General features: G+C 54.0%; 1 protein-coding gene across 3 annotated transcripts; it reads right to left on the bottom strand.

The window, feature by feature from the left end:
• Positions 1–1,262: 1,262 nt before the first annotated feature.
• On the bottom strand, positions 1,263–18,007 carry SLC9A5 (solute carrier family 9 member A5). 3 transcript variants are annotated; one of them, XM_062586562.1, is made up of 16 exons: positions 17,854–18,007; positions 10,806–11,108; positions 9,927–10,090; positions 9,541–9,619; positions 9,048–9,225; positions 8,697–8,917; positions 8,311–8,513; positions 7,188–7,277; positions 6,972–7,042; positions 6,116–6,245; positions 5,500–5,588; positions 5,065–5,191; positions 4,764–4,934; positions 4,031–4,100; positions 3,643–3,774; positions 1,263–3,343 (listed from the first exon to the last, which is right to left on the bottom strand). In XM_062586562.1, exons 1-16 carry the CDS (start codon positions 18,005–18,007, stop codon positions 2,874–2,876), a joined length of 2,652 nt encoding a protein of 883 aa, XP_062442546.1. In that variant the 3' UTR covers positions 1,263–2,873. The 3 variants fall into 3 exon arrangements, with proteins under 3 accessions (XP_062442546.1, XP_062442547.1, XP_062442548.1); XM_062586563.1 differs by lacking the exons at positions 10,806–11,108; positions 17,854–18,007 and adding an exon at positions 10,190–10,331; XM_062586564.1 differs by lacking the exons at positions 10,806–11,108; positions 17,854–18,007 and having other exon boundaries at positions 9,545–9,619; positions 9,927–9,992.
• Positions 18,008–22,360: the final 4,353 nt, after the last annotated feature.

Consider the following 22,360-nt stretch of genomic DNA (forward strand, 5'->3'; position numbering starts at 1 on the left):
GCTGAATTATCTTTTATCTAATCAGGTTTCATTATTCCCTATAACTCCCTTGTTTGACTTCCTTATCGCTAATTTTCCCAACCTACCAGAGTTGAGGATTTCTGCAGTGTCATCTCATTTTCTTATCGCTACATTCCCATACAGCTCTGCAGTGTGGTAACTTCAGACTGTAGACACCCCAGGTGATGGCCGACTGGTGGGACACACCAGCGCCACCTGCTATAGTCAGGGCTGTGCTATCTATGAGGCCACTCCTGCCTGCTGGTTTGTGACAATGCATCAGCATGAAGGTCCAGTACACAAAGACCTTGGCCAGCATCGCTGTGACATTGGGATGCCGGGCAGATGGGACACTTGCAAGGAGCAAGAGGTTCCACTGAGAGCAGTGCAAAGATCCTGGGACTGGGAATTGAAGATGTCAATTTGAATATGAGCAAAATGTTGATCCTGTGTATCAGGTAAACAACATTGGAGCTCTATTAGGAGGAGTGTGGCCAACAAAACGAGGGAAGTTATAGCCTCTCTACTGACATAGACAGATGCAGCTGCCCAACAACTCAGGCTGAGCTGGGAAAAGGTTTTTCAGGGCTGGATTTTTGGCACTGATTTGAACTCATCAGTTTGAGAGCTTCCTTTGATCGACAACACCCTGAACTCAGTGTCTGAAAACTGTAGCAGGTTTTTTGGTGAAGAAGTAGGAACCATGGACATGCTCACAGCTTCAGCATCTCAGAAGGTGCTGAAAGCTCTTTGGGGGTGGTGCTTCTCTAAAAACTCCAACAGTATAGAGGATGTTCTTTCATAATATCAGGGGCCTCAGAGAGATGACAAATCTGTAGAGGTGGGTAGGCATGTGGGAAGTTATGGGCTGTCAGCCCTGTGCTGTTGAGCAGGCAAACATGATGCTAAGCAGGAATGGCCATTCGGAAGACAGCAGCACAGAGCTAAACTTGGAGACAGCAGGCAGCCTGCTAGCCTCTTGCTGGATGCTCTAGTGAGAAATAACATAATGATGGATTGGGTGTTACACCAATGCTGCAAGTAAGCTTCTATTTGGAAAGAACTTCACATTTTCAGCAAAAACATTATTGAACTAGGAAAGCCAGTTAGGCACATCAAATATGAGAGATGGGCTGTGTCCTAGGGTGAAGAAGAGCAGAGAGGCATGAGGATGTGGCATTCATGAGGGAGAACCAAACCATAAGCTGTAGGAAGCAAGATGTGCAAATGTTCCCAGATAGCAGTGAGACCAGATGGTGACATCTGCTCCAACTCCAATTTATTGAACATTACAAAATAGTCTTCATATATTTTCACATTAAAACAATATTCTTGCAAATAAGATAATCCTTGAGTCATTTGTGGTGCCCATGGCTACAGAAAACACTGACCCAGCTAGAGATTTAATATAGCCCAATATCAGAAATCAAAACCAGAATAAGGCATACAAGAAATGCAAAACTATATAAAAGCCTTCCAAAACCTCACTCACATTCAAGTTGGTGGGGCAGGTACAGAGCAGAATGGCCTTTGCTGAGCCTTTCTAACAGTACCAGTGGGTACCACAAGCTTGCTTATCCCATGCTGGGTTCTAGTACTGCTTACTGAGCACATCTAAGTGTCCCCTCAACACCTGCTGTCTCAACACCCCTAACCAGCCTGGACCAGGCAGTTATTTACTTGATCTGCTGGGAGAAACCCCATGGGCTTAACATTTAGCTCTAATAGCCCAGGTCACCATTGATGAATACTGCTGTGCTTGAGCTTTCATGTGTCCAGCAGCTCTTGGGGCCCGGTTCTTGCCCCTCGTGATCACACCAGAAATGATTCACTTCATGGGCCATTTCTACCTCAAGGATGCTCTCAACTCTCCCCTTTTGTACCTGCTCCTGATGTTCATTCACATCTGCTGCTTGTCCCACTTGTTCCCCTCCTCTCACTGTAGCTGGCCCTCCTGGCTGATGGACTTCAGGCAACTGGAGGAACTGGGATGCAGGCAGGATGAATACTCAGGATACTGTGCTGGGCAGCTGCCTCCTACAAAGCCGGGGAGCTGAACAACAGCAGATATTGGGAACACATCCAGACAAAAGGTGAGGTTGACACAGCAGGTTGGCTGCTAAGAGACTCCCCCTGTGTGTGCGTGTTCAGGAGTCTGGCTCCTGGTGTTGCCGATCCCCAGGAACGCAGGTCTCAGTCCTGAGAAAGTCAAAGCATTGACTCCGTGCTATATCCATAACATGGGGAACATGGAGCTGCCATGGAAAGGAGCCAATCTCTTGCCTCATGGCCAAAGTCTATGCTTGCTGTAGGGAAACCAGCACTATGGCAGCACTGAAGCCAATGGCTCAGTCACTTTATGGAGACAAGCTGTCTCTCATGCACTGGCCTCCACTCCCTGTCCTTTGCCTGTGAGGCCTCCTATGCAAGGGCATGCTGGAAAATCAGTTTGTGCCCTAACACCTGTGAGCAGTCACACCCTGTCAGCCAGGACCCCCAAACCTCAGGGTGGCACAGCTGTGGCAGAATCAATTAAGGCTGGGATCCGAGCTCTGGAAGGAACAGTTCTGGCCTCCCAGGGCGGCAAGGATTGTAAGCACCAGAGAGGAAGAAAGAAGTTTTGTGTCTGTACCTCTCTGGGTGGATGGCACCCACTATTGCAGCATGAAGCTCATTTACCTACCAATTTTGCATTGATAGGTGTGCGGGCAAAGCCCAGTCTGGAGCACAGCTCCAGCAGGAGTACCAAGATCTCATGCCACTTGTAGAATTTATGGAGACGTACACAAGCTTTACAAAGCAAGACAGCAGAGCAGTCAGCTGGTTGCAGCCTGTCTGCAACTCCCCAGCCCCCTCCCCATCCACAGTCTGCCTCAAAGGTGGCTTGCTTTGTTGAACTGGATGAGCCACCTGGATTCTGTGGAGGGCATTGTCCTGCTCAGCTCCTCCGCAGCCATCAAAGGCTGCAGCTCCTGCTGCTCAATTCCATCTGGGCTGCTATCACTCTGTGACCTGCTGCTCCTAGAGATATGGCTAGGGAACTGGAAGCAGGAGCTCTGCTCTGGTGTCACCTGGCTAGCAGACTGGGGTTGCTCTTCCAGCACTGGGCAAGTAAATCTCTTGTGCTGGGGTCCTGTCTCGATGCCTGGTGGGGAAGCGACACTCTCCAGGGAAGAGATGCTTTGGTTCCACGCTTTCTGCATATCCACTGGCACGATTTTGGTAGTTTCCGAGGAGATATAAACAGCCAGATCAGCCTGGTCTCCTTTCCATGGCAGTTCCTTCTCTGCCAAAGTGGGAGATGGTGGGATGATGCAGGGGCTGGGGCAGACATCCAGGCTGCCTGGGAATGCAGAAAGGAGGACAGTAAGAGGAATGTTGCTCTCTCCCTGGGCCCTGCAAACACTGCCAGGGCCAGAGATACCAACTGGGGAGTCTTCAGATGACTCAGGGATGCAGGAGCTGCCAGGAAGCCCAGAGAGGCTCTGCCATGCCTCCATGGGCTATAGAGAAGAGCAACTCTCCCCTGCTCTCCTGACTTTGGTTTTGCCCAGGCTGAGGGCAACTTAGCTTCCTAGGTAGAATGAAGACAAACTACATGGTGGCTACTCCCCTGCCCACTGTGGGAGTGCTGGTCCCTACCAGGAGTCTTCTTTCGCTGCAGGACCTCATCGGTGGCTCGAGCAATGAATACAATCCCTTCATCATCCTCTCTTTCTGTCTCCGAGCTGTTGCTCTCCTCCTCATCTGAGCTGACCATCACCAAGACTGGAGCTGCAGCCAGACATGAGAGGATGGTTGGAGGATGGGCCACCCCTGCAAGCTCACCCTCCAGGGAGCAAGCATCCATTGGAGAAGAACTTGCTGCCAGCCCAACCTGCAGTGCTGTCCCACCACCAAGCTAGCAGTGGGGCAGCAAGCAGGTGCAAAGGGATTTTCCCATCCCACCCCAATTGACCGAGCAAGATTCCATTGCCAGGATCTGCAAACCAAGTCCTGGAGAGTCATCTTGCCAGCCTGCTGGCCTTACCTGCCTCCTGCCAGGGGACATTTCTTTGTGTCTTCCCATTGGGTGAATCGCTGGTCAGAGAGATGCCTTTCTGTGAAGGAAAAGGCAGTGTCGGGACCTATCTTGTGCAAACCCTGAGCCCCACCTCCAGACAGCTCTTGAGGCCACAGAAGCCTCCAGGGAGACATACTCTCACCCCAGCTGGCTCATAGTTGGCAGCCAGTTGTTCCCAGTCCTGAGGTTTGGCACCTTCATGGCTCAGTAATAAACAGCCCAGTTGAAAGGGTTTCAAAAGCCATCACATGTGGCAGACATCAAAGGCACAACTTGAGAAGCCATGTCACATTTCTCTCTTGGATATGCAACAACATTCAGACTACTTTACACTGAGTGCACTTTGAAAACAAGCTTTTCGCTCCTGTGGCAGGTTGAAAATGTTCCTCTAGGGCTCACAACCACTTTCCAAAGAAACAAGTATCTCAAGGTTGTTCTCACACAATAGGAACACATGGACATGCAACTCTTATGTGCCTCTGTGTATGGTCAATACTAGCTGTGCACTCGCACTGCTTATGCAAAGCACACACAGAACTGAGATGAGGCCCTGGAGCCTGTCTCTGCTCTCCTCAGTGGCTTTGGAGATGCCAGTGCCCTGTAGCACCTCATCTACCCACTGAAGGACCTCACTGTCCACAGCCTGGGGGAGGCTGAATATCTAAGTTAGCGAGGAAGCGTGAGACTGGGGAGCACTTGCCTTTTTCCTGCCCTTTTCCTTTAGCCTGGCTTTGCTCTTGGAAGAGCAGATGTTGTGCTTTGTGGATTTAAAGGTCTCCAGTCGCCTTTTCATGTTCTGACGGAAGATTTCTTTGTCTTGCCGCTCTTGTTTATCTGGAGAGATGAAGTGACGGCTGTAGCTGGCCTTGTACTGGCCAAGGGAGAGGCAAAGAGACACAGGGTGAGCAGCCAGCCCCACAGAGCATCCTCCATCCCTCCTCCCATGTAGGGTGCTGTTACACTTAGTTTTAGCCATTTGTCATGTCCCAAAGGATGCTCACCCTCCTGCGGGGTTTGTAAAGGCTCCCTCGCAGCACATGGTGCATCACGGCATCCTCCTTGTCTCGGCGGCTCCGCACTGTGTCAATCACCTGCAGGTCCAGGCATGCGCCACTGCCACTCTCCCTCCTAGAGGGTGAGGTGGAGCTGGAGCACCCATTGCTGCCCTGGGCAGGGCCCATAACTGGCAGCCAGCCCCACCTACAGCTGTGGACCAGCCCATGGGGCATGCCAGACAGCAGGGTTTTGAGGTAGTGGGGCAGCACAGCTCTGTGGGATGAGAGTGGGGAGTCTGGCCAGGGGAGATGGGATCATGGAGCAGGGCTCCTGCTCCAACACAGCTTGTACCATCAAAATTTAACAGCAGTAAGAGTAGGCAGCTACAGGGTCCAGTGGGGTCTGCCTAGAGGCTGGGAGCTCAGGGTGCTCGTACTCACAGAAGGTTTGTGACGGACGACTCTGACATGGACGTGCGGCTGGGCATAGAGGGCAATGCCAGCTTGGCAGCAGAGACCACATGGCCACCCTATGGAAAGAGTGCGGCAGGTGTCAGGGTAGCCAGAAAGCCAGCTGGGCCGCATGAGAGTCACCAGCCTCCCCTGGTGCCCATGCACCACTGGGCCTAGGTTGGTGCCAGGCCATAAGCCAGCAAGGCAGAGTGCTCTGGGGAGGCATGTGACACCTGCAGGAGCTGCCACACACTTCCTGCGGCATGCTATGCAGATGTCCCAGTAGACAGACCAAGTACTGGTGCTCAAAGGAGCTGCATGAATAGTCATTCCCTAGGCCCATCATGGGATCTGCATCCCTCTGTCCCTATCAGCATGACTATATTGCAAACAAGGCCAGGCTAGACTTCTCATCATGGGCCTGTGCACCAGTGGGAAGTTCTCTAATGCCTCAGCCAGAAAGGACGTGTGCAGTCATGCACAGGAGGAACTGCTACTCCAGGCCAGAAGCCAGATAGGACCCAGCTGGCTCTTCCAGCTCCATCAGGGCCATCTCACTCCATCCCATTGGCCCAGCTCCTGTGGCATGCCCATTCACCGCTACCTGGTCCACAAAGCTGATAGCGTCACGGATGTTCAGCTTGTAATAAACATCCCAGATCTCATCCCGGAGCCTGTAGGCAGATTTCCTCATCAAAAGCTGGCTCAGGTACTTCTTGTCAAACTGTTCCCATCTGGCACGAAATGCAGACAAGGGTGGTTTAGCTGCCATGAAGGCGCAAGTAGGTATAAGGGTCAGGTGCCTTCTGCCTGTGCAAGGTCACAAGCGCTCAAAGCATGGTAAAAGCAGGTTGGGTGTGGAGGATCTGGCTGTTCCCAGGGGCAGACCACTGTAGGGGGGACAGGAGGAAGATGGGAACACACTGACCCTTTGTCCTTGGCCAACGGCAAGCCAGAAACTTGGCAGGCCTGAGGGAGTGATGGGCAGAACTAATGATGGGGATAGGACTTGGGTCAGAATTACTCCCCAGCTGGAGCACTTCCCCTCCAGGAAACAGGCTTTTGGCATCCTTTTCCTGTCATGGTGTTGCAGAAAAACAATCCCAAGGTTTTAACAGGGCTGGTCCCTTGTCAAGCTTCATTCCCCAGCACAGCTCCATCCTTGGGAGATATGGTATGCCCCGGGGCAGCTACCACCAGGCACCACGGACATCCTGAGGCCTCAGAGCTGCTGCGGTACCAGCAAACAACACCAACCTGAACCACAGGCATGCTGTCCCACTCACACCTGCCCAGTGTCTCTCTGAGATACCTCTGCAGCCTTGGTCTGCTCCATGAAAGCAAAGCTATTGCCAGACTGTGTACTTCCAGATGGATGGACAAAGGGACAAATGGCCTTTCTGCTCATGCTGCCCTGCCTAGAGTGGGGGCCTAGGGAGGATTGCAGGTGAGATACTCACTTGTCCCGCCAGTAATGGTAGCCATGGTGCCCCACAATGTCCTCCACTGCTGCCAGGATGTGATCAAAGGCCTTGAGGGGGAGAACAGGGTGAGAGTGGTGGAGACACACCCTGCATGCCAGGGCTGAGCATGCCTAGCGGTGCTGAGGCCCCGAATTGCTCTCACTCAGCCCCGGTGATGTGAGGAGCTGGGGCAGCTCCGGCACCAGCACCTACATGCTCATGCAGCTCCTCATTCAGCGTGGGCTTGTGGTGGTCACTGCGCTTCACCTTCAGCCATGTCACCAGGGGTTTGATGGTGAGGCCCTGCAATGGTAGCAGAGGGCAAGGGAAAAACTGGGAGATAGGATGCTACACGGCTGGTGCTCAGGAGTAGAACCAGCATCACTTGCCCAGGGAAAGCATCTGTGCAAACCACATGTGCCACTACTAAGCGAAGCTGCTGAGCCTGGGACTCCAGGTGATGGCCAGTGTCTGGGGATTGGACAATCCCATAAGGGTACCAGTGTCCAGGTGAGCAGCCCCTCTCTCCTCTCCCCATCCCCCTTGCCCCTCCACCCAGCCCATGTCAATCTATGGTACAGCTTCCTCATAGGCCGAGAGGGTGGCTCAGCCATGGATTTGGCCTGGTACCTTTCAGGGGTGTAGGAGTATCAGAGCTACGGGCACTCAGCAGGCTTGTAAAGAAAGCAGCTTGGCCAGATGCACTCTGTTGCAGTGGAGAAACAACCTGGGTCATAGCTACACCATCATGACAGCCATCTCAGGCAGTCCTGCATGGCAGCCACGTGATGTATGGGGTGCCAGAGAGGCAGTGAGCACTAAAAGTTGCAAAAGAAGCAAAGCACTGGCCAGAGGAGGGGTGCAGCAGGCACCTGTGGGCTCATGGGATGCCTGGCAGTCTGCTTTTCCCACATGCCAGCTGCACAGCGCATTGCTGTAGCAAGGCTAGAGAAGATGCTCTGAGGGCCAGGGCTGGAGGAGACAGGGTTGCAAGCTCTCTGCCAAGGGAAGGCAATAACCAGACCTTCCCTTTCTCCCACCCCAGCCCACTGCTGATACATACGGGCCCCTCACCCAGCCAACACTAGCAGAAGCAGCTGCAGCATCAGTGCAGAGAGGCAGGGGCAAGATGTTCATAGAGAGACAGATTGATGCCCAGATCTGAGTCCTCCTGGTCTCCTGGTTGGGTGAATGGGCTGCAGAAGAAAGGGGCATATCCCAAGCATACAGGCTGTTCGGTATTGTGCACCAGCCTTGCCCAAAAGCCAGCTCTGGGTTAGAGGGGAGCACTAGAGACAGGGTATGGTGACCAGATGGGCACAGAGCTCACCCTGACCTGCACAATGACAGTGAAGAACACCACCACGATGGTTGTTGCCACAAAGTAGTCCTTGGCTTTGACCTTTGCCCCATCCAGCAGGATGACCAGGGCAAAGGCAACAGCTCCACGGAGGCCGCCATATGACATGACCACCTGATCAATCCTGTCCAGGGGAATGAGACGAAAGCGGTTGAGCACACAGGTCTGGAGGACAACGCCTAGGGAAGAAGGGGAAAGAGAGCCTTGGATGCTGTTAAAGTCCTGCCTGCTCCTGGAGAAAGGGCAAAGCCCAGGCCAGGAGCTGTGGCTGGCCCCCTGCCCCAGTCCTCTTGAGGGATACAGCTTTTTGGCATGGAAAGGGCTGGGCACTACCAGCCAGAAGCATAGCCGGGCAGACTGACCCACGGCTCTGAAGAGCAGGATGAAGAGCAGAGTGCCTAGCACCAGCGTTGTATCCCACGCCCACTTGGAAGTATCCACAGCCGAGATGCCCAGGAACATGAAAATGATGGTCTCTGAGCTACTTGCCAGAGTCTTCATGGTGTACTTGACAGTGGTACGGGATTTCTGGGAGATGTTGGCTTCCACGTACTTCTTGCAGCAGATCCCACAGAAGGTGACCCTGCAGAGGGGCAGAAGGAGTCAGCACGACTCTACTGCAAGAGGATAAGCAGGCCTGCTTGCAGCTTCTCATTGCTCAGCACAGTGCCCCCACTTTCCTGGATATCCCGGAGGGACACCCCAGTACTCACGCCAGGATGGAGGACAGTGAGACCATCTCAGCAGCAAGATACGCAACATAGGCCAGGAGGAAGACGAAGAGAGGCTCAATGATGCGCACACGCTTGGTGAACCGCGTGATCAGGGCCAGGAGGAAGGCAAAAAGCAGCCCCACGGCCGTGCCCCCCAGGCTCACAAGGAAGAAGGAGACTGCGGGGAGAAGGCTCATTTGCACCCTTGGGGCCCAACACGAGCAAGCAAGCTCAGCTCCTGGGCCCCATAGCCTCACCATGCTGGGCCAGTTGAGCCCCATGCTCCTGCCTGGGTCCCTGCCAGAGCACGCACCATCTGACAGCTTATGGCCTGATGGCCAGTGCATGCTCGATCCACACAACAGCTAGGAAGGAGTATCAGAGCTCCAGGTGCTCAGCACCCACCCCACTGCACAATGGTGACTATGCTTTCCCCCTGCCACACTTGCATGCTGGGGGAAAAAATGGAGGGGCTGATGGGGCACATACTCACCTACCCCCTTCACATAGTCCATGGCATGGATGTGTTCTGGGCCCAGCTCCACAAAAGAGTTGAACACCTTGTATAGCACCTGCAGGCAACACAAATCCCTTGGGGAAGGTAGGGTATGGCCCTGCCTTGAAAGAGGCAGCAGCTGCAGGCAGGACAGTCTGTGCAGAAGAAGCATTGCCAGTCCCACGTCTGCCTGGGGACACAGCTCATTTCAGTAGGTAAAGCACATGCTCATTGCCCCCTTTTTCTCAGGACCAGGAGAGCGGAGCAGCCCTGAGAGCAGGGCATGGGTCTCCCCAGGCTTGGGGAAGTCATGTGCATCTTCTACCTGTTACGAGGAACTCTAGCACCCTCAGCCCATATCAGGCTCCACTTTTCCAACTCACCACAGTGACAGCATCGTTTAGGAGGGACTCGCCAAACACAATGATGAAGAGGGTCTCGTTCACATGGACCTCTTCAAAGACAGCCAGCACCGCCACGGGGTCCACAGCCGAGATAAGGCTGCCGAAGAGCAGGAAATCCATCAGTCCGGCCTTGACACCGGGATCTGCCAGGACAGAAGGGCTGAGCTCAGTTGCACCACCAGCACCAATGCCCCTTTCACCAAGTGAAGTAGCCTGTCTGCTGAAGCAAGATTATCCCCTACCTGCTCCTGGCAGTTTGGCTGCAGTGTCCCAGCTCAGAGCATAGTGGGTTGAGCCAGGGGGTGGTCTCAGGCCACTGGGGACCCAAAGCCGCCTTGTAGGATCAGCACATCCTCACAGCAACATGGGGGAGCAGGATTTGGGTGTTGCCCTCAGCACCTAGGTGCATCATCATTTCACCTCAGGCAGGTATACACCAAAGAGAGCTGGGCAACCCTATCTCAGGGCCAGGCACCAGACAGCCTCCATAGGCTCAAGAGACCTTGAAATACAGTCCAGTCCAGCCAGGGCCAGCAGCTCTAGCCAAGGATAGGCAATTTTACAAAAATTGTGAGTCAGCCCAGTGCCAAACAGGGCCCATTTATTCCACACGCTTAATGCCCTGGCAGACACTTGCTGTCAGGGAGTTATTTTTGGGATGGGAGCATCAGCCTGCTCCTACAACACCTGCTGGGAATCTGCACTGGGGCCAGACAGACATCTCTGAGCTCGGTGGCACCTTGCACCTTCTAACCATCATTTGCAGATACAGCCCATAGTGCAACCCAATCTGGAAAGTCCATAGCCCAATCTGGTGCTGCACCCCACACCCTGCAGGTCTGGGCCCTGTGCACCCACCCATGAGCCCAGCCCGGTGCAGCCCCCAGAGTGCCATGCCGGTGGCGAAGGAGTTCCAGAGCGTGCCCACCACCGCGTAGGTGAGGATTGCACCGATGTTGTTGAAGAACAGCCGGCTGGGCATGAAGTAGCCTGAGTCTAGGACTATAGGGGGCAGGAGGAAGAGGAAGAACATGTTGGGCTCCAGCTGGTACTCGGCTTTCTTTGCCACGGCCAACACGATGCCCCCCAGGCCCAGCCCCAGCAGGATGAGGAGGCAGCTCTCTGGGACAACCGACGTCACCTTCCTTGACAGATGGAAAACTGGAAGGAAAGGAAGAATGCCAACATCAGCCAAAGGGGCATGTGGACAGAACATCTTAAATCCACAGGCTCCACAAAATGGTTGGCTGGGGCACAGCTGCCCCCAAGGGGAAGGGGGAGAACAACAGAGCATTTAAGGTTGTTTTGTGGCCATGTGTGCACAAAAGACCTTCCAGCTAGCTGGCCACAGGAAACTCTCTGGTCACAATTTCAATTCCTAGTATCTTTGGAGCCTCCCTCTCCTCCCAAGACGCTGTCTAATAAGCCAAGCAGCTGGGTAGTTTTCTTTTTTGGCCTCTGGCATCTATGCTTAAAGAAAAAAGCCAGTCAGTGAGCATGTTTATAGCATCACAAGCAATGCTGGCTGCTGTTCAGGTGAGGGCACCCTGGTCACAGGGACACTTTGCCCCATTCAGATACTGGGAGGCTCAGCCCTGGCAGCGGGGTGACCTTGTCTGCAGCTGTCTGAGCAAGCAAACAGAGAAGCATGCAAAACACTGCAGCAAGTCAGCTAGCTTCCTCCTCAGAGTGCAGCCTTCCTCAGTACTAGGTAACCTACCTGCACACAGAAAAAGAAGGAGCATGGAAACTGTAGATTTACAGACACTTTGAATAATTTATTTATTCAATGTGAAGTTTGGACCAAATCTTAAACTGCTACAAAATAGGATATACATTTTTTACCCAAGCAGATTATACCCTCATATTTCTGTGTATGCTCTGTGGTAATGAGTCTGCAGTCAAGCACAAGCCAGTGGGATGCCACGCCAGCCAGTCAGCTCCCAGTCCTCCAGGCAGCCTGATCCCTAAGGCCAGGTTACCCTATGTAAACTCGAATCATACCAGCTTCCCAGAAAGGCCACAAGGACAACTTCCCATCCCTGTATATTTCTTCTCCCTAGCTTGAGGTGCTGTATTTTTGCTATTCCTGAAGGCAGCCCATGGGGGAAGGCTGGCGAGGGTCACACCAATTTTGCCCTCACAGCTGAGTTCTTGCAGTCAGTCCAGTCAGCACTTGTGACATCCACCCCCTTCTGTAGCATGCTGGGAAGCTGTTCACATGTTCAAGGTTTCCACCTGAGAATATCAGGGTTAACGGAAAGAATCCTTCTTTTGGGGTGCGGGTTCCTCCAGGCACTCCCCGAGCCATCTCTGAGCAGTTTGCCTCTAGGTACCCTGCAGGCACAAGGTACATCAGAGCAGCTGCTGAGCCATAACTTGGCTGCGTGCCCAGACCTGCTGCCCATCCAAAACTCAGCTCCTAAAGACCTTTAGCTGGATTAGGTCTGTCCATTACTTGTGCCAATTCATCCCACCCCATGTCTCCTTTTGGAAGGAAAGCTGTGCTGTGGTCACATAAAGACCCTAGGACACTTGGCTTCTTCCCTCCTTGGGGACCCACATGGACAGGCTATGGTCTGCCTAGCCCAATGTCTCATCTCTCATTGCTCTAGAGAAGCTCTGGAATAGGCAATGCTTCCTCAGTAGGTTTCCATATCTCTGTTGCCCTTGCTTTCCTTCCCTGAACTTGTCCCAATCCTGCTGTATCCATTCTGGGACCAGTCCCAGCATCCCCAAGGTGCAAACACCATGGACACTCAGGTATTGGCCTCCTGATGTTGTTTTTTTTACTCCATTCTAACACTTCTAGATTGATTTGATTTCCTTGATTGCTGCTGAGCACTGAATTAGATTAATCAGCAACAAAGATCTAGTTCCTAAGCAGAATCAGCTAGCTCTGAGCCCACAACTAAATATACAGGATAAGGACTGCTTTTCTTTGATTCAGTCCTTTGCAGTGATCTGCACTACTCCTTGGTATGGTAAGCCTTGTCTGTACAATCCTAGCAAGCTACAGGATTGTTCCCCTGCTGTAACCTAACCTCCTAGGAACACTGCCACAACTGGCAAGGGCAGAGCAGCAAGCACCAGGGAGGCATGAGCTGCAGCTCCAGCACCAACCATAGCCAGATCTCATGAGGGAAGATTCACAAGACACCTGGGGCCAAGCCAGCCCTTCTGTCATGGCTCTGCAGCTATGTACCACAGCCACAGAACCTAGGGCATCCATCATCCCATGCATCCTCCTCTTATCAGGCCACCTCTGGCAGCTGACAGGGGCTGGGGTGCTGCCTGGTAGTTCCACTGAAGCAGTGCTGATATGATGACTTCAGCCCTCCAAACAAGCTCATAGCCCAGATAAGGATGGCTGAGCTCCGGCCCAGCAATATTTCTGCTAAATGGCTACACAAGCAGCATCAGAGCCCTGCTCATCCCACGTGAGCCTGGGGAAGGCAGCACCAGTGGGCGAACTATGCTCACTCAGTGATTTAAGCAGACTGTGAAACCATTTCCCACCCACGGGAACAAAGCTCTGAAGTTTTCGAGAAAATGACACATCCAACCCCTTTCTGCAAGCTCAGGAGCATTGCCAAGATCCTCACTCTCTGCTCCTCACTGGCAACCCATATTCACTCTCTGTGCTGCACCTGCATGGCAGAAATCCCCTGGCCGAGCAGAGGGACCTGGGAGAACACACAGAGCTGCTAAGCGGACATTGCTTTGGCTCACAGCCCTCATCGATTGTTCTTTATCCAGGGCCATAAACTCAGGCAAAGAAGGGAGAAGCAGTGAAGAGAGAAATGCAGTCTGCACACGTAGCCTTTTGCTCCAACAAGAGGGCATCCCAGGTGATTCACATTCCTACATCCCCAGTACTGAGCAATAAGGGAATAGGCAGGTCCCTGCCCTGCTCCAGGACCCATGCCACCAGTCTCCCACCTTGTGCCACCCTGCATGGCCAGTCTGCACCATCTGGCCCCCACTGGGCATCTCTGGCATCATTTTCCTGCTTTGCCTTGAGCAGAGGAGAGGGAGAAGGCTACAGAAAAGAGGAGGAGGGCTGCAGAAATCCTACCCAGCAACATAGACAGGAAAACCCTCTGTTATTGCACAAGGAGCACTCATGGGGATGGTGCAATAGAGGCATGACAGGTGGTGCTGGGCATCTCTGGAGCAAGACCACTGCAACCAACTCAGTTTCCCAGAGATATCTGGTTCCCTGGGCTCAGGGAACTGAAAGGTTTATACCTGTACTCACGCTGCACAGGGCTGATCCCACTTCCACCCCACTGAAGCTGCCACTCTCACAAGCAAGTCACAGAACATGAGCTCTGCATCACAGGAGCAGCAAGTAGGGATGGGTGGTAAAAGCTCTAATTTTACACACACTATTCAAGAATTACAGTATTAATGTTCCCACAGCAACAGTAACTTAGCCACATGTGAATTAACTTCAGAGCCATTATCCACACTCAGAAATCCATAACACAGATTTGCAGTTGGGAGAACTTTGGGCCAGTCTGCACCATCCTGTTGATCAGGGTGCACCATCCTGTTGATCAGGGTGCAAGTGGAAACCGCAGAACAATTAAACCACGATGAAAGCAGCCAGAGAGAGAGATGTAGCCACTGGAAACAACAGGGTCAAGGGACCATATGCTGCAAGGACTGAAGGTCAGGACCTCTTTGGATGCTACTGGGTGGAAAAATGTCTGCTGGCAAAACCCTGCCCAGTGGTGCATGTTGGAGCAGAAGTGGATGAGAAGCAGGTGCAGGGCAAAACTCAAAGCCATGAGGCAGGGTTGGTTCTCTCCAACCAGCAACACCCCCGAATCTCTGAGGAAAGCACAGACAGAAGCATTGTAGGGAGACTGCGCTTCCCTTTCAGGACGCTGTGCCTATGCCCCTCAAACACACCAAGCACAGAGGCATTGGGTATCCCTGCCTTGAGAGTCTACCAGGCAGGAGGAGCCACCAGCCCCATGCAGATACATCTGAGCTTTCCAGCATCAGTGGTGCCTCATTTCACTCTTCTTCATATCTCATTAAAACAGATATATGATCTGACCAGTATGGAAAAGGCCGTAGAGCCCAGATTATGCCTCCCTTTGCGGGAAAGCAACACTCAAACTGGTTTTCCCTGTCCTGAGCATTTGCTCTCTGCTGGCTCAGGGCACCCCAGCATCGTGACTGCCTCTGAGAACAGAGCCTACAGTGTCATTTCCCTGTTACACAGGCCCCAGGCCACTTCCTCCTCTGCAGTCACAGGGTTGTGAGCTGGCAGCTCAGCGCCACAACCGCAACAGCTCCTGTGAATGAGCCTACACCCAAGATTCAAGCCTACACAGCCAGCATTGCCCCCTTCCTGCTTTCAGAGATCATCCTCCCCTGTTTCCATCTCCTTGAGTCTCTGAAGAGCCTCCACTATGTGCTCTGGAGGCTGCACGCACTTCAGTTTCCATTCCATCTCCAGGGACTGTCTTCCCAGGATGCTACTCCATGAGCACTGCCTGCAGCCCTAAAGCATTCCCAGTTCAGGATCCAGATTTCACTCCTTGCTCCAGGCTATGACTGTATGACTCTGACCCATAGGATGCACTGAGCCAGACAGCCTGGAACAATGGGAAAAATGGGCCATCAGGGTTGTGTCTCATCACTGCTGCCAACCTCAATGCAGTTCAACACTTCCCACTGGGAAGAGAGAAGCCATCAGCTAGCTTCAAGGTTGGAAGATCGTGGTGGAGACTGAGGGTTTTGGTAATGATCAGAAACCAAAGAAGTCCTCAAGTTTGACCATCCATGTCCTGGAATCACTCTGGATTTAATCAGTACCTTTTTTCCCTGTTGCTGAGTAGTAGAACCACCTGCATGTACCCAGGGCTAACTGCCTCCTCCATGTGCTCCATAGGGAGAAAATGGAGCAAGCAGCATGAAAAGCGCTGCCAGGTCCAGGGCTCCCATCCCTCAGCCTTGATATGCCTGCAGAATGACCCACAGCAGCAGAGGGGCAGCTAGTTTGCTGCTTCTAGGACTTAAGACACAGCCTCAGGCTGGGACTATGAGCCCAGAAGCCCAGGCCAGTTTCATTAGCTGAGTCTGGAAAGCACTGACCCTAGCACGTGCCAGCATACCTGTCCACCAAGGGGTGTTTGGGGGGAGTTCAGAAGTCCAGCATCCTCACACACTGCCTGCAAAAAATGAGGGGTAGTGCACTGGGAAAAACATTGAGAGAAACCTGAACAAAGAGTGGCTCCACTGAGATGTTTGAAAGAGACAATAACAGTCAGAGAAAGGAATCATTTCTCTGATTTTCTGCAGCTAGGACAGATGCATAAAGTGGCTGGAGGTGGCACAGCTGCAGACAAAAGGTTATATTTTTAAGCTTGTAGTGCCCCCTAATTCACTCGTGGCTCTATTTTAGAACAGGAGTGTGAGGCATACAGCAGCGGTTTTGATGGTGCTTGGGACAAGCAGAGGCCAGCCAAGGGCAACAGCTGTATGTTGGGAGCTCCTGCTGATCCCTGGTTGTCCAGAGATTCCTTCAAATGCACATTTCTTCCAGAGTATTGAACCATCTCCAAAATAAGGGCATACCCACTCTTTCACCTTGGGCCCATGCCACAAAGCTTGGGTCCAAAGGAGGAAACCTTTTCCAAGGTCACTGTTTCATCGCTGAGGCCCAGCACAGCAGGCAGAGACACTCCAGGGGACCAGCCCCAGGGGATGTTGAGACCCTGCTCTGCGCCACATGTGGACATCCCCTCTAAGATCTCAGGGTGCCCCAGTATCCTGCACCCAAGTGCAGCCACCAGCCAGCCCACTGGAGGCCGCAGCCATTCAGCATCGCTCTGTGCCTGGTCTTCTCTCTCAGCACACATTGCCTGTACCACAGAGAGCAGGGACACAAGCAGAGCCAGTCCCACAGCAGTACCCTGCAGGGAGCTCAAACCACATCCTCTGCCCCAGCTCCTTGCACCTTTCCACAGCAACCTCTTGCAGCAGAGAGGGGAAGTAGGGGCTGTTCCTCCCCAGCTGCATGTTTGTATGTACAACACTCCTGGCTGGCCAGCACAAGAGTCAGAAGTGACCTAGAGCCAGAGCAACCCACTGTAGTTGTCCCCAGGCATGGACCCAGATCCAAGCTGCTAGGGCAATACCTTGCCCAACACTGGCACCACCAAGTCCTTCCCAGGGCTGGTGAGATTGAACTGCCTGCAGCCCTGCTGGGAGCAACTGCTATGCTAGCTTCCAGGCTGTGAAACCTCTTTGCTCAGCCTCTCTGCTTAGCTTCTCTTCTCCCCAATGTCCCTCCTCTGTGCCCACATTTCCATTCTTGGGGAAAGGAACCAAACCGCTGGGTTGTCCCTGGGTAGCACCTTCAAGTTACCCCCAGGTGAGCCCTGCCATCCACTGCCACATGGCTCAGCTTGTCACTGCTTGGCATCCCACGGAAAGGGAAGGGGGATGTGGTGCAGATTTGTGCCAGGCTGGTGCGATCCCCTCTGGGCCACGTTATGCTGTGCCAGCATGCCCAGGAGAGGAGGCATGCCAGCTGGGCTCCAGCCCCTTGCCCCAGAACCTTGGCTCTGCATGCAGACATTTGGTGACACCCCTTGCCATGACCAGCCCAAGGCATCACAGGGTACAGACAGGGCCAGATGCCACCCTACTCTCCGGGGTTACCCCAGCAGGTTTCACCTGCCCTGCAGCTGGCATATCCCCAACGCTCCCCCCCAAGCCCTGCTTCTCCGTCCTCAGACCCGAGCATCACCCGGACGCCTGTGTCCTCACTGCTCACCGGGGCAGCGCACAGCGATGCAGTGCCCGGGGGAGGCGAGGAATGGGGGCGATACTACGCCGTACAGCACTGTACTGTACCGAGCCGGACCGGACCGGGACTCACCGATCTTGGCCAGGCTGGCCACCAGGATCCAGGCGGCCACCAGGCAGGGCACCTGCACCTCCCGCCACTGCCAGCGCAGCAGCTCGGAACCCGCCGGCGCGCCGGGGCCGGGGCCGGGGCCGGGGGAGGCCGCCGGGCCCGCCGGGGGCTGCATGGCCCCGCCGCGCTGCGCCGCGCTGCGCTCCCGGGCCCCGCCGCGCTGCGCCGCGCCGCGCTCCCGGGCCGCCGCGGACGTCACAAGCACGTGGGGCAGAGCCGGGCCCCGCCCCGCCGGCGGCGGCCACCGCCCCAGGCCCCGCCCCGCCCCGGGCCCCGCCGCCGCCTGGCGCCGCCTGCGCCTTCCGCAGGTCCCGAGCAGCTGCCCCGGGCTGCCTGACTCCCCGTGGGGCCCCTGTATTGCCCCAGTCCCCTTGCATCACCCTGGTACCCCTGCGCCTGCCCCAGGTCTGCTGCATCATCATGGGACCCGGTATTGCCCCAGTCCTCCATCCCCTGTCCTGGTACCCCCTACATCACCATGGGGCCTGTGTACTGCCCCAGCCCCCCCTGCACCTGCCCCAGTCCTTCTGCATCACCGTGGGACCCCTGCACTTGCCCCAGTCCTCCAGATCCTGTCCTGGTACCTGCTACATCACCATGGGGCCTGTGTATTGCCCCAGCTCCCTCTGTACCTGCCCCAGTCCCTCTGCATCAATCATCCCAGTTTTCCTCTGCCTGCTCTGGTCCCCTAGTACCTGCCATGATCCCCTTGCAGCACCATGATGCCCCTGCCCCAGTGTCCACTCATCTTCCCCAATCCACCTAAGCCCTGCCCCACTCCCCCCAAATCACTGTTGGGCCTCTGTATCACTCCAGTCCCCCTACATCACCCTGGTACCCTTGCTCCAGTTCCCTCCCCCCCAGATTCCCTGGTCCCCCCCACCCTACATGGCCTCAGTGCTGTTGCTCTGCCGTGGTCCCTACATCCTTGCCCAATCCTCCTTCACTCACAGATTCCCTCCTGCTTCTTCCCAATCTCACCACCCCACCCAATCTGCTCTCAGGTGCCACAGTCTCTTATGGGTCCACACCTACCCAGTCCACCCACCCATCTCTGCCCCTTCTGTTGCCCCTGAGAGCATACGCCTGCCCCAGCTGCTCCCTGAACATCAGCCCTGGAGCACCCCAGCAAGGGCCTTCACAGCTCCCAGGCCCCCCTCACGTCCCCAGCCCTTCTCAAACACCTGCAATGGCTCTAAAAAGTCTTGTTTGCCTGCAGCCTCTCTGGGACTTGGACCATCTACAGTACTCCTGAAAGGTGCCCCATCTCCAAAATCTCACAGCTCCACCCTGGAGTCCCTAAGCCCAAGGGGTCCTGCAGCCAGTGTCCCATCTGGCTCAGAGGCCCACTGCCTTTGCCAGGCTGGCAGGATCCTCAGTTGTTCCTACCTCCTATGCTCCACTGGCCAGATACAGCCCCCCAAGATGCTGACCAACATCCATCTGCACATCTTGGTCCCAGACCTGGATCTCTGTGTCCCATATGGGCAGCAAGGAGTGCCTAGCAAGCCCACAGACCATGGAAGTGGAGCTGGTGCCTGGTATGGGACAGGAGGGGTGCTTTATAGAAAGCTAATGCTGAGTGACAGGCAGTATCTGTGTGTCCCTGGAGCTGCAATAGAAGGGCACCTTGGCTGGGCCAAGCCATCTGTCTGGTGTTGTTTCTGGCATGGGCTCCTCTTGGATGAAAAGCCTGAGAGACAGGTGGAGACCTCTGGCCAGGGAGGAATCAGCTCCAGGTCTCTTTGTCAAGGATCTTGGCAGTGTTTCCTGTTCCCTTTTCTCTGACCCAGCACAAATCTGCAGCAAACCTTTTCCAGCTGAAGGATCATGCCGCAGAAAGCAGACTGCTGCTGCCACCCTCCTGCCAGCACACTCTTTCCAAGAAAAAGAGCTTAGAAATAGCTGCTTGCTGTAGAGCTCTTTGTGGGCGGGGAAGCACAAGCACATTGAAAATTGCTACTTCAGCCTGGGGCGGAGGAAGGATGGTGCAGCTGCAGAACAGGGCATCACAGCCTTCACTCTGTAGGGCATGTGTAGAGCTGAGGTGTCACAGAAGGTCAAGACAAGACTATGGAGGGCACAAGGGAAGGCTCCCATCCAACCCTGGGTTCCATGCAGGGCTGGCAGCAAATCCAGACGAGGTGGCTGAGGTCTCCTCTGGTTGTGTTTGGAAAGTCTCCGAGGACATAGATGCTACTGCCTCCCCAGGGCCTGTTTGAGGGCTGTACCACTCTCACACAGTTGAGGAACAATTTTCCCATTACATCCAGTCAGAATTAGCTGCATTGCAATTTGTCTCAACTTCTTCTTGTCCTTTCAAAGAATGCCTTGGAGAAGAGTTTGGCTGTAGCTTCTCTGTATCACCTTTTAGGTAGTGCAGGGCAATTAATTTTCCCTTTTTGCTTTCTTTTGCTCCCTTGGCTTCTTGCCATCCTTCCTGTGCTGCAGCCCTCGCCCTCCCATGGGCCTCTGCTGAACTTGCTCCAGTTTTTCTCAGGGAACGAGATCAAGCTGGACCCAGCATCCAGTGTTGAACAGAGAAGAAACTTCCCTCCCTTCATCTGGCAGGTTGCACTCTTGCCAACGCAGTCTACTATGCTTTTGATAATTGTTGCTACATGGACAGTCAAAAAAAATATTTACAAAGTATTATTCTGTTGAGTTGTCCTTTGTGTGGATATGAGATACATCCAAAAAGCCAAGTCACTTTCCTTCCCTGCCATAGCTTCAGGCTAGACCAGGATGGCAGTGGTAGTTAGAGGCACCAGGCAACCTAGATGCTGGGCACTGCCCCAGGAGCTTCCTTGCCAGGATGGTCCTGCCTGAAGCTTTCTGGTGGCAAGAGCCTTATCTGGAAAAGGAAGCATCACTGTTGACTGCCCGCTTCTTCCCATAGTTTAGTCACATAGTTGTGCCCAGGGATATTTTGTGTCAAGTGTGAGTGATCAGACCGTCTCTTATGGCTCTTATCCTTTGTGTAAACACACTGCTAGGGCTATGGCCCGGAGTAATGATGTTCCTTCAGGTACTGCTTCTCCTGCTGCTGGGTGCTCACAGGGGTCACAAGTCTGCCTGCTGAATGGTTTGGACATCTGAGCTCCTCCAAGCAGTTGTTGCCTTTTCTAGATGTGTTTTTGACTTGCTCTGAAAAGGAGTACAGGGGTCCTCAGCTCATGAAGCAGCAAGTGCATGGCAACACTGTCAGTCTCTATTCTCACAAAGCCTTTTTGTGCAATTGATGTGATTCATAAATCAGTTGAGGCCTGTTATCTTGATATTTTTTATTTAGCAGCCCACAGCAGATCAGATCAGCCTTGTAATGAGGAACATCATGCTGAGAAAAGAACTCAAGAACAACTTCTTTAAAAGCACATTTTAGACTTCATTATCTCAGCTTTACATGCTAATTTCCAAGCCTCTCTGAACTGCAGCTAAGAATACATCGTATTCACTGTATCCACTGGATTACTATGTAACCCATCTTGGATGCATAACTCCCTCATTAGCATTAATATCAACCCTGGAAGTGTAAAGTTATCACATTGCCATCATTATGATGCTATAACCTAGCTGCCCGTGGATTGCCTGAGACAGTGCAGCTCCAGCAAGTCACTAATATGCTTTAATTTGACCAAATTGCCTATCATCTGGTTTTGTATATAACCAAGAACCAGGGAACAAGGAGTTTCTGTACAGATGTCCATTCACATTTCAGTTAACCTAGGGCATGCATCTTGACAGACTCTCAACCATCCTGGCAGCCTGGGGCATTCCAGAGTGCTCTAGGACATCCCTTCAGAACTGTATCCTCCTGGTAGATCTGGAGCATCTCAGCAGATCCAGAGCATCCTGGTAGGCTTCAGGAGAATCCTGGCAGGCCCTGGAGGATCTTAGGAGACCCAGAGCATCCTGGTAGACCTGGAGCATCCCAACAGGCCCTGGAGCATCTCAGCTAGCTCAGGAGCATCTGGAAGGTCCCAGAACACCCCAACAGATTTAGGAGCACCCCATCAGGTTCCAGAGCCTCCTGGCATGCTCAGGACTACAATGACAAGCCTGGAGCGTCCTGGCAGACCTGGAGTATCCCCACAGGCCTTAGAGCATCCCTGCAAGCTCAGAGCATCCCAGGAGACTTGGAGAATCTTGGTGGACCTGGCACCTCCTGGGAGACCTGCAGCACCCCAGCAGGACCCAGAGTATCCTGCCAGTCTTGGGAGTATCCTGGCAGACCATGAGCATCCCAGTGGCTCCCGGAGCATCCAGCCCACTGCTGTTTCCCCAAAAGTAGAGAGCCCTGGCTAGAAAGCCACTCCACGTCGGAAGGGAGCCGCCAGTGCGGCCGCCGGCGTGCCCGTCGGAGGGCGCCCGGAGCACAGCGCCGCCGCCAGCCGGGCCGCGCTGCCGGGTCGCTCCGCCCCGCTCCGCCCCGCCCCGCCCGCCGCCGCGCTCCCCGCCCGCGGCCGGC

The sequence above is a fragment of the Rhea pennata genome, chromosome 13 (assembly GCF_028389875.1).
Source record: "Rhea pennata isolate bPtePen1 chromosome 13, bPtePen1.pri, whole genome shotgun sequence".
Classification (NCBI taxonomy): domain Eukaryota; kingdom Metazoa; phylum Chordata; class Aves; order Rheiformes; family Rheidae; genus Rhea; species Rhea pennata.

Bases quoted from the DNA above. Each gene is read 5' to 3' on its own strand.
- SLC9A5 (XM_062586562.1), bottom strand. From the start codon at position 18,007: ATGCAGCCCCCGGCGGGCCCGGCGGCCTCCCCCGGCCCCGGCCCCGGC. The intron at 9,226-9,540 runs GTGAGTATGTGC...TTCTCCCCGCAG, and splicing joins GGACTATGTGAAGGGGGTAG to TCTCCTTCTTCCTTGTGAGC. The intron at 3,344-3,642 runs GTAGGGACCAGC...CTGCATTCCCAG, and splicing joins GCAGCGAAAGAAGACTCCTG to GCAGCCTGGATGTCTGCCCC.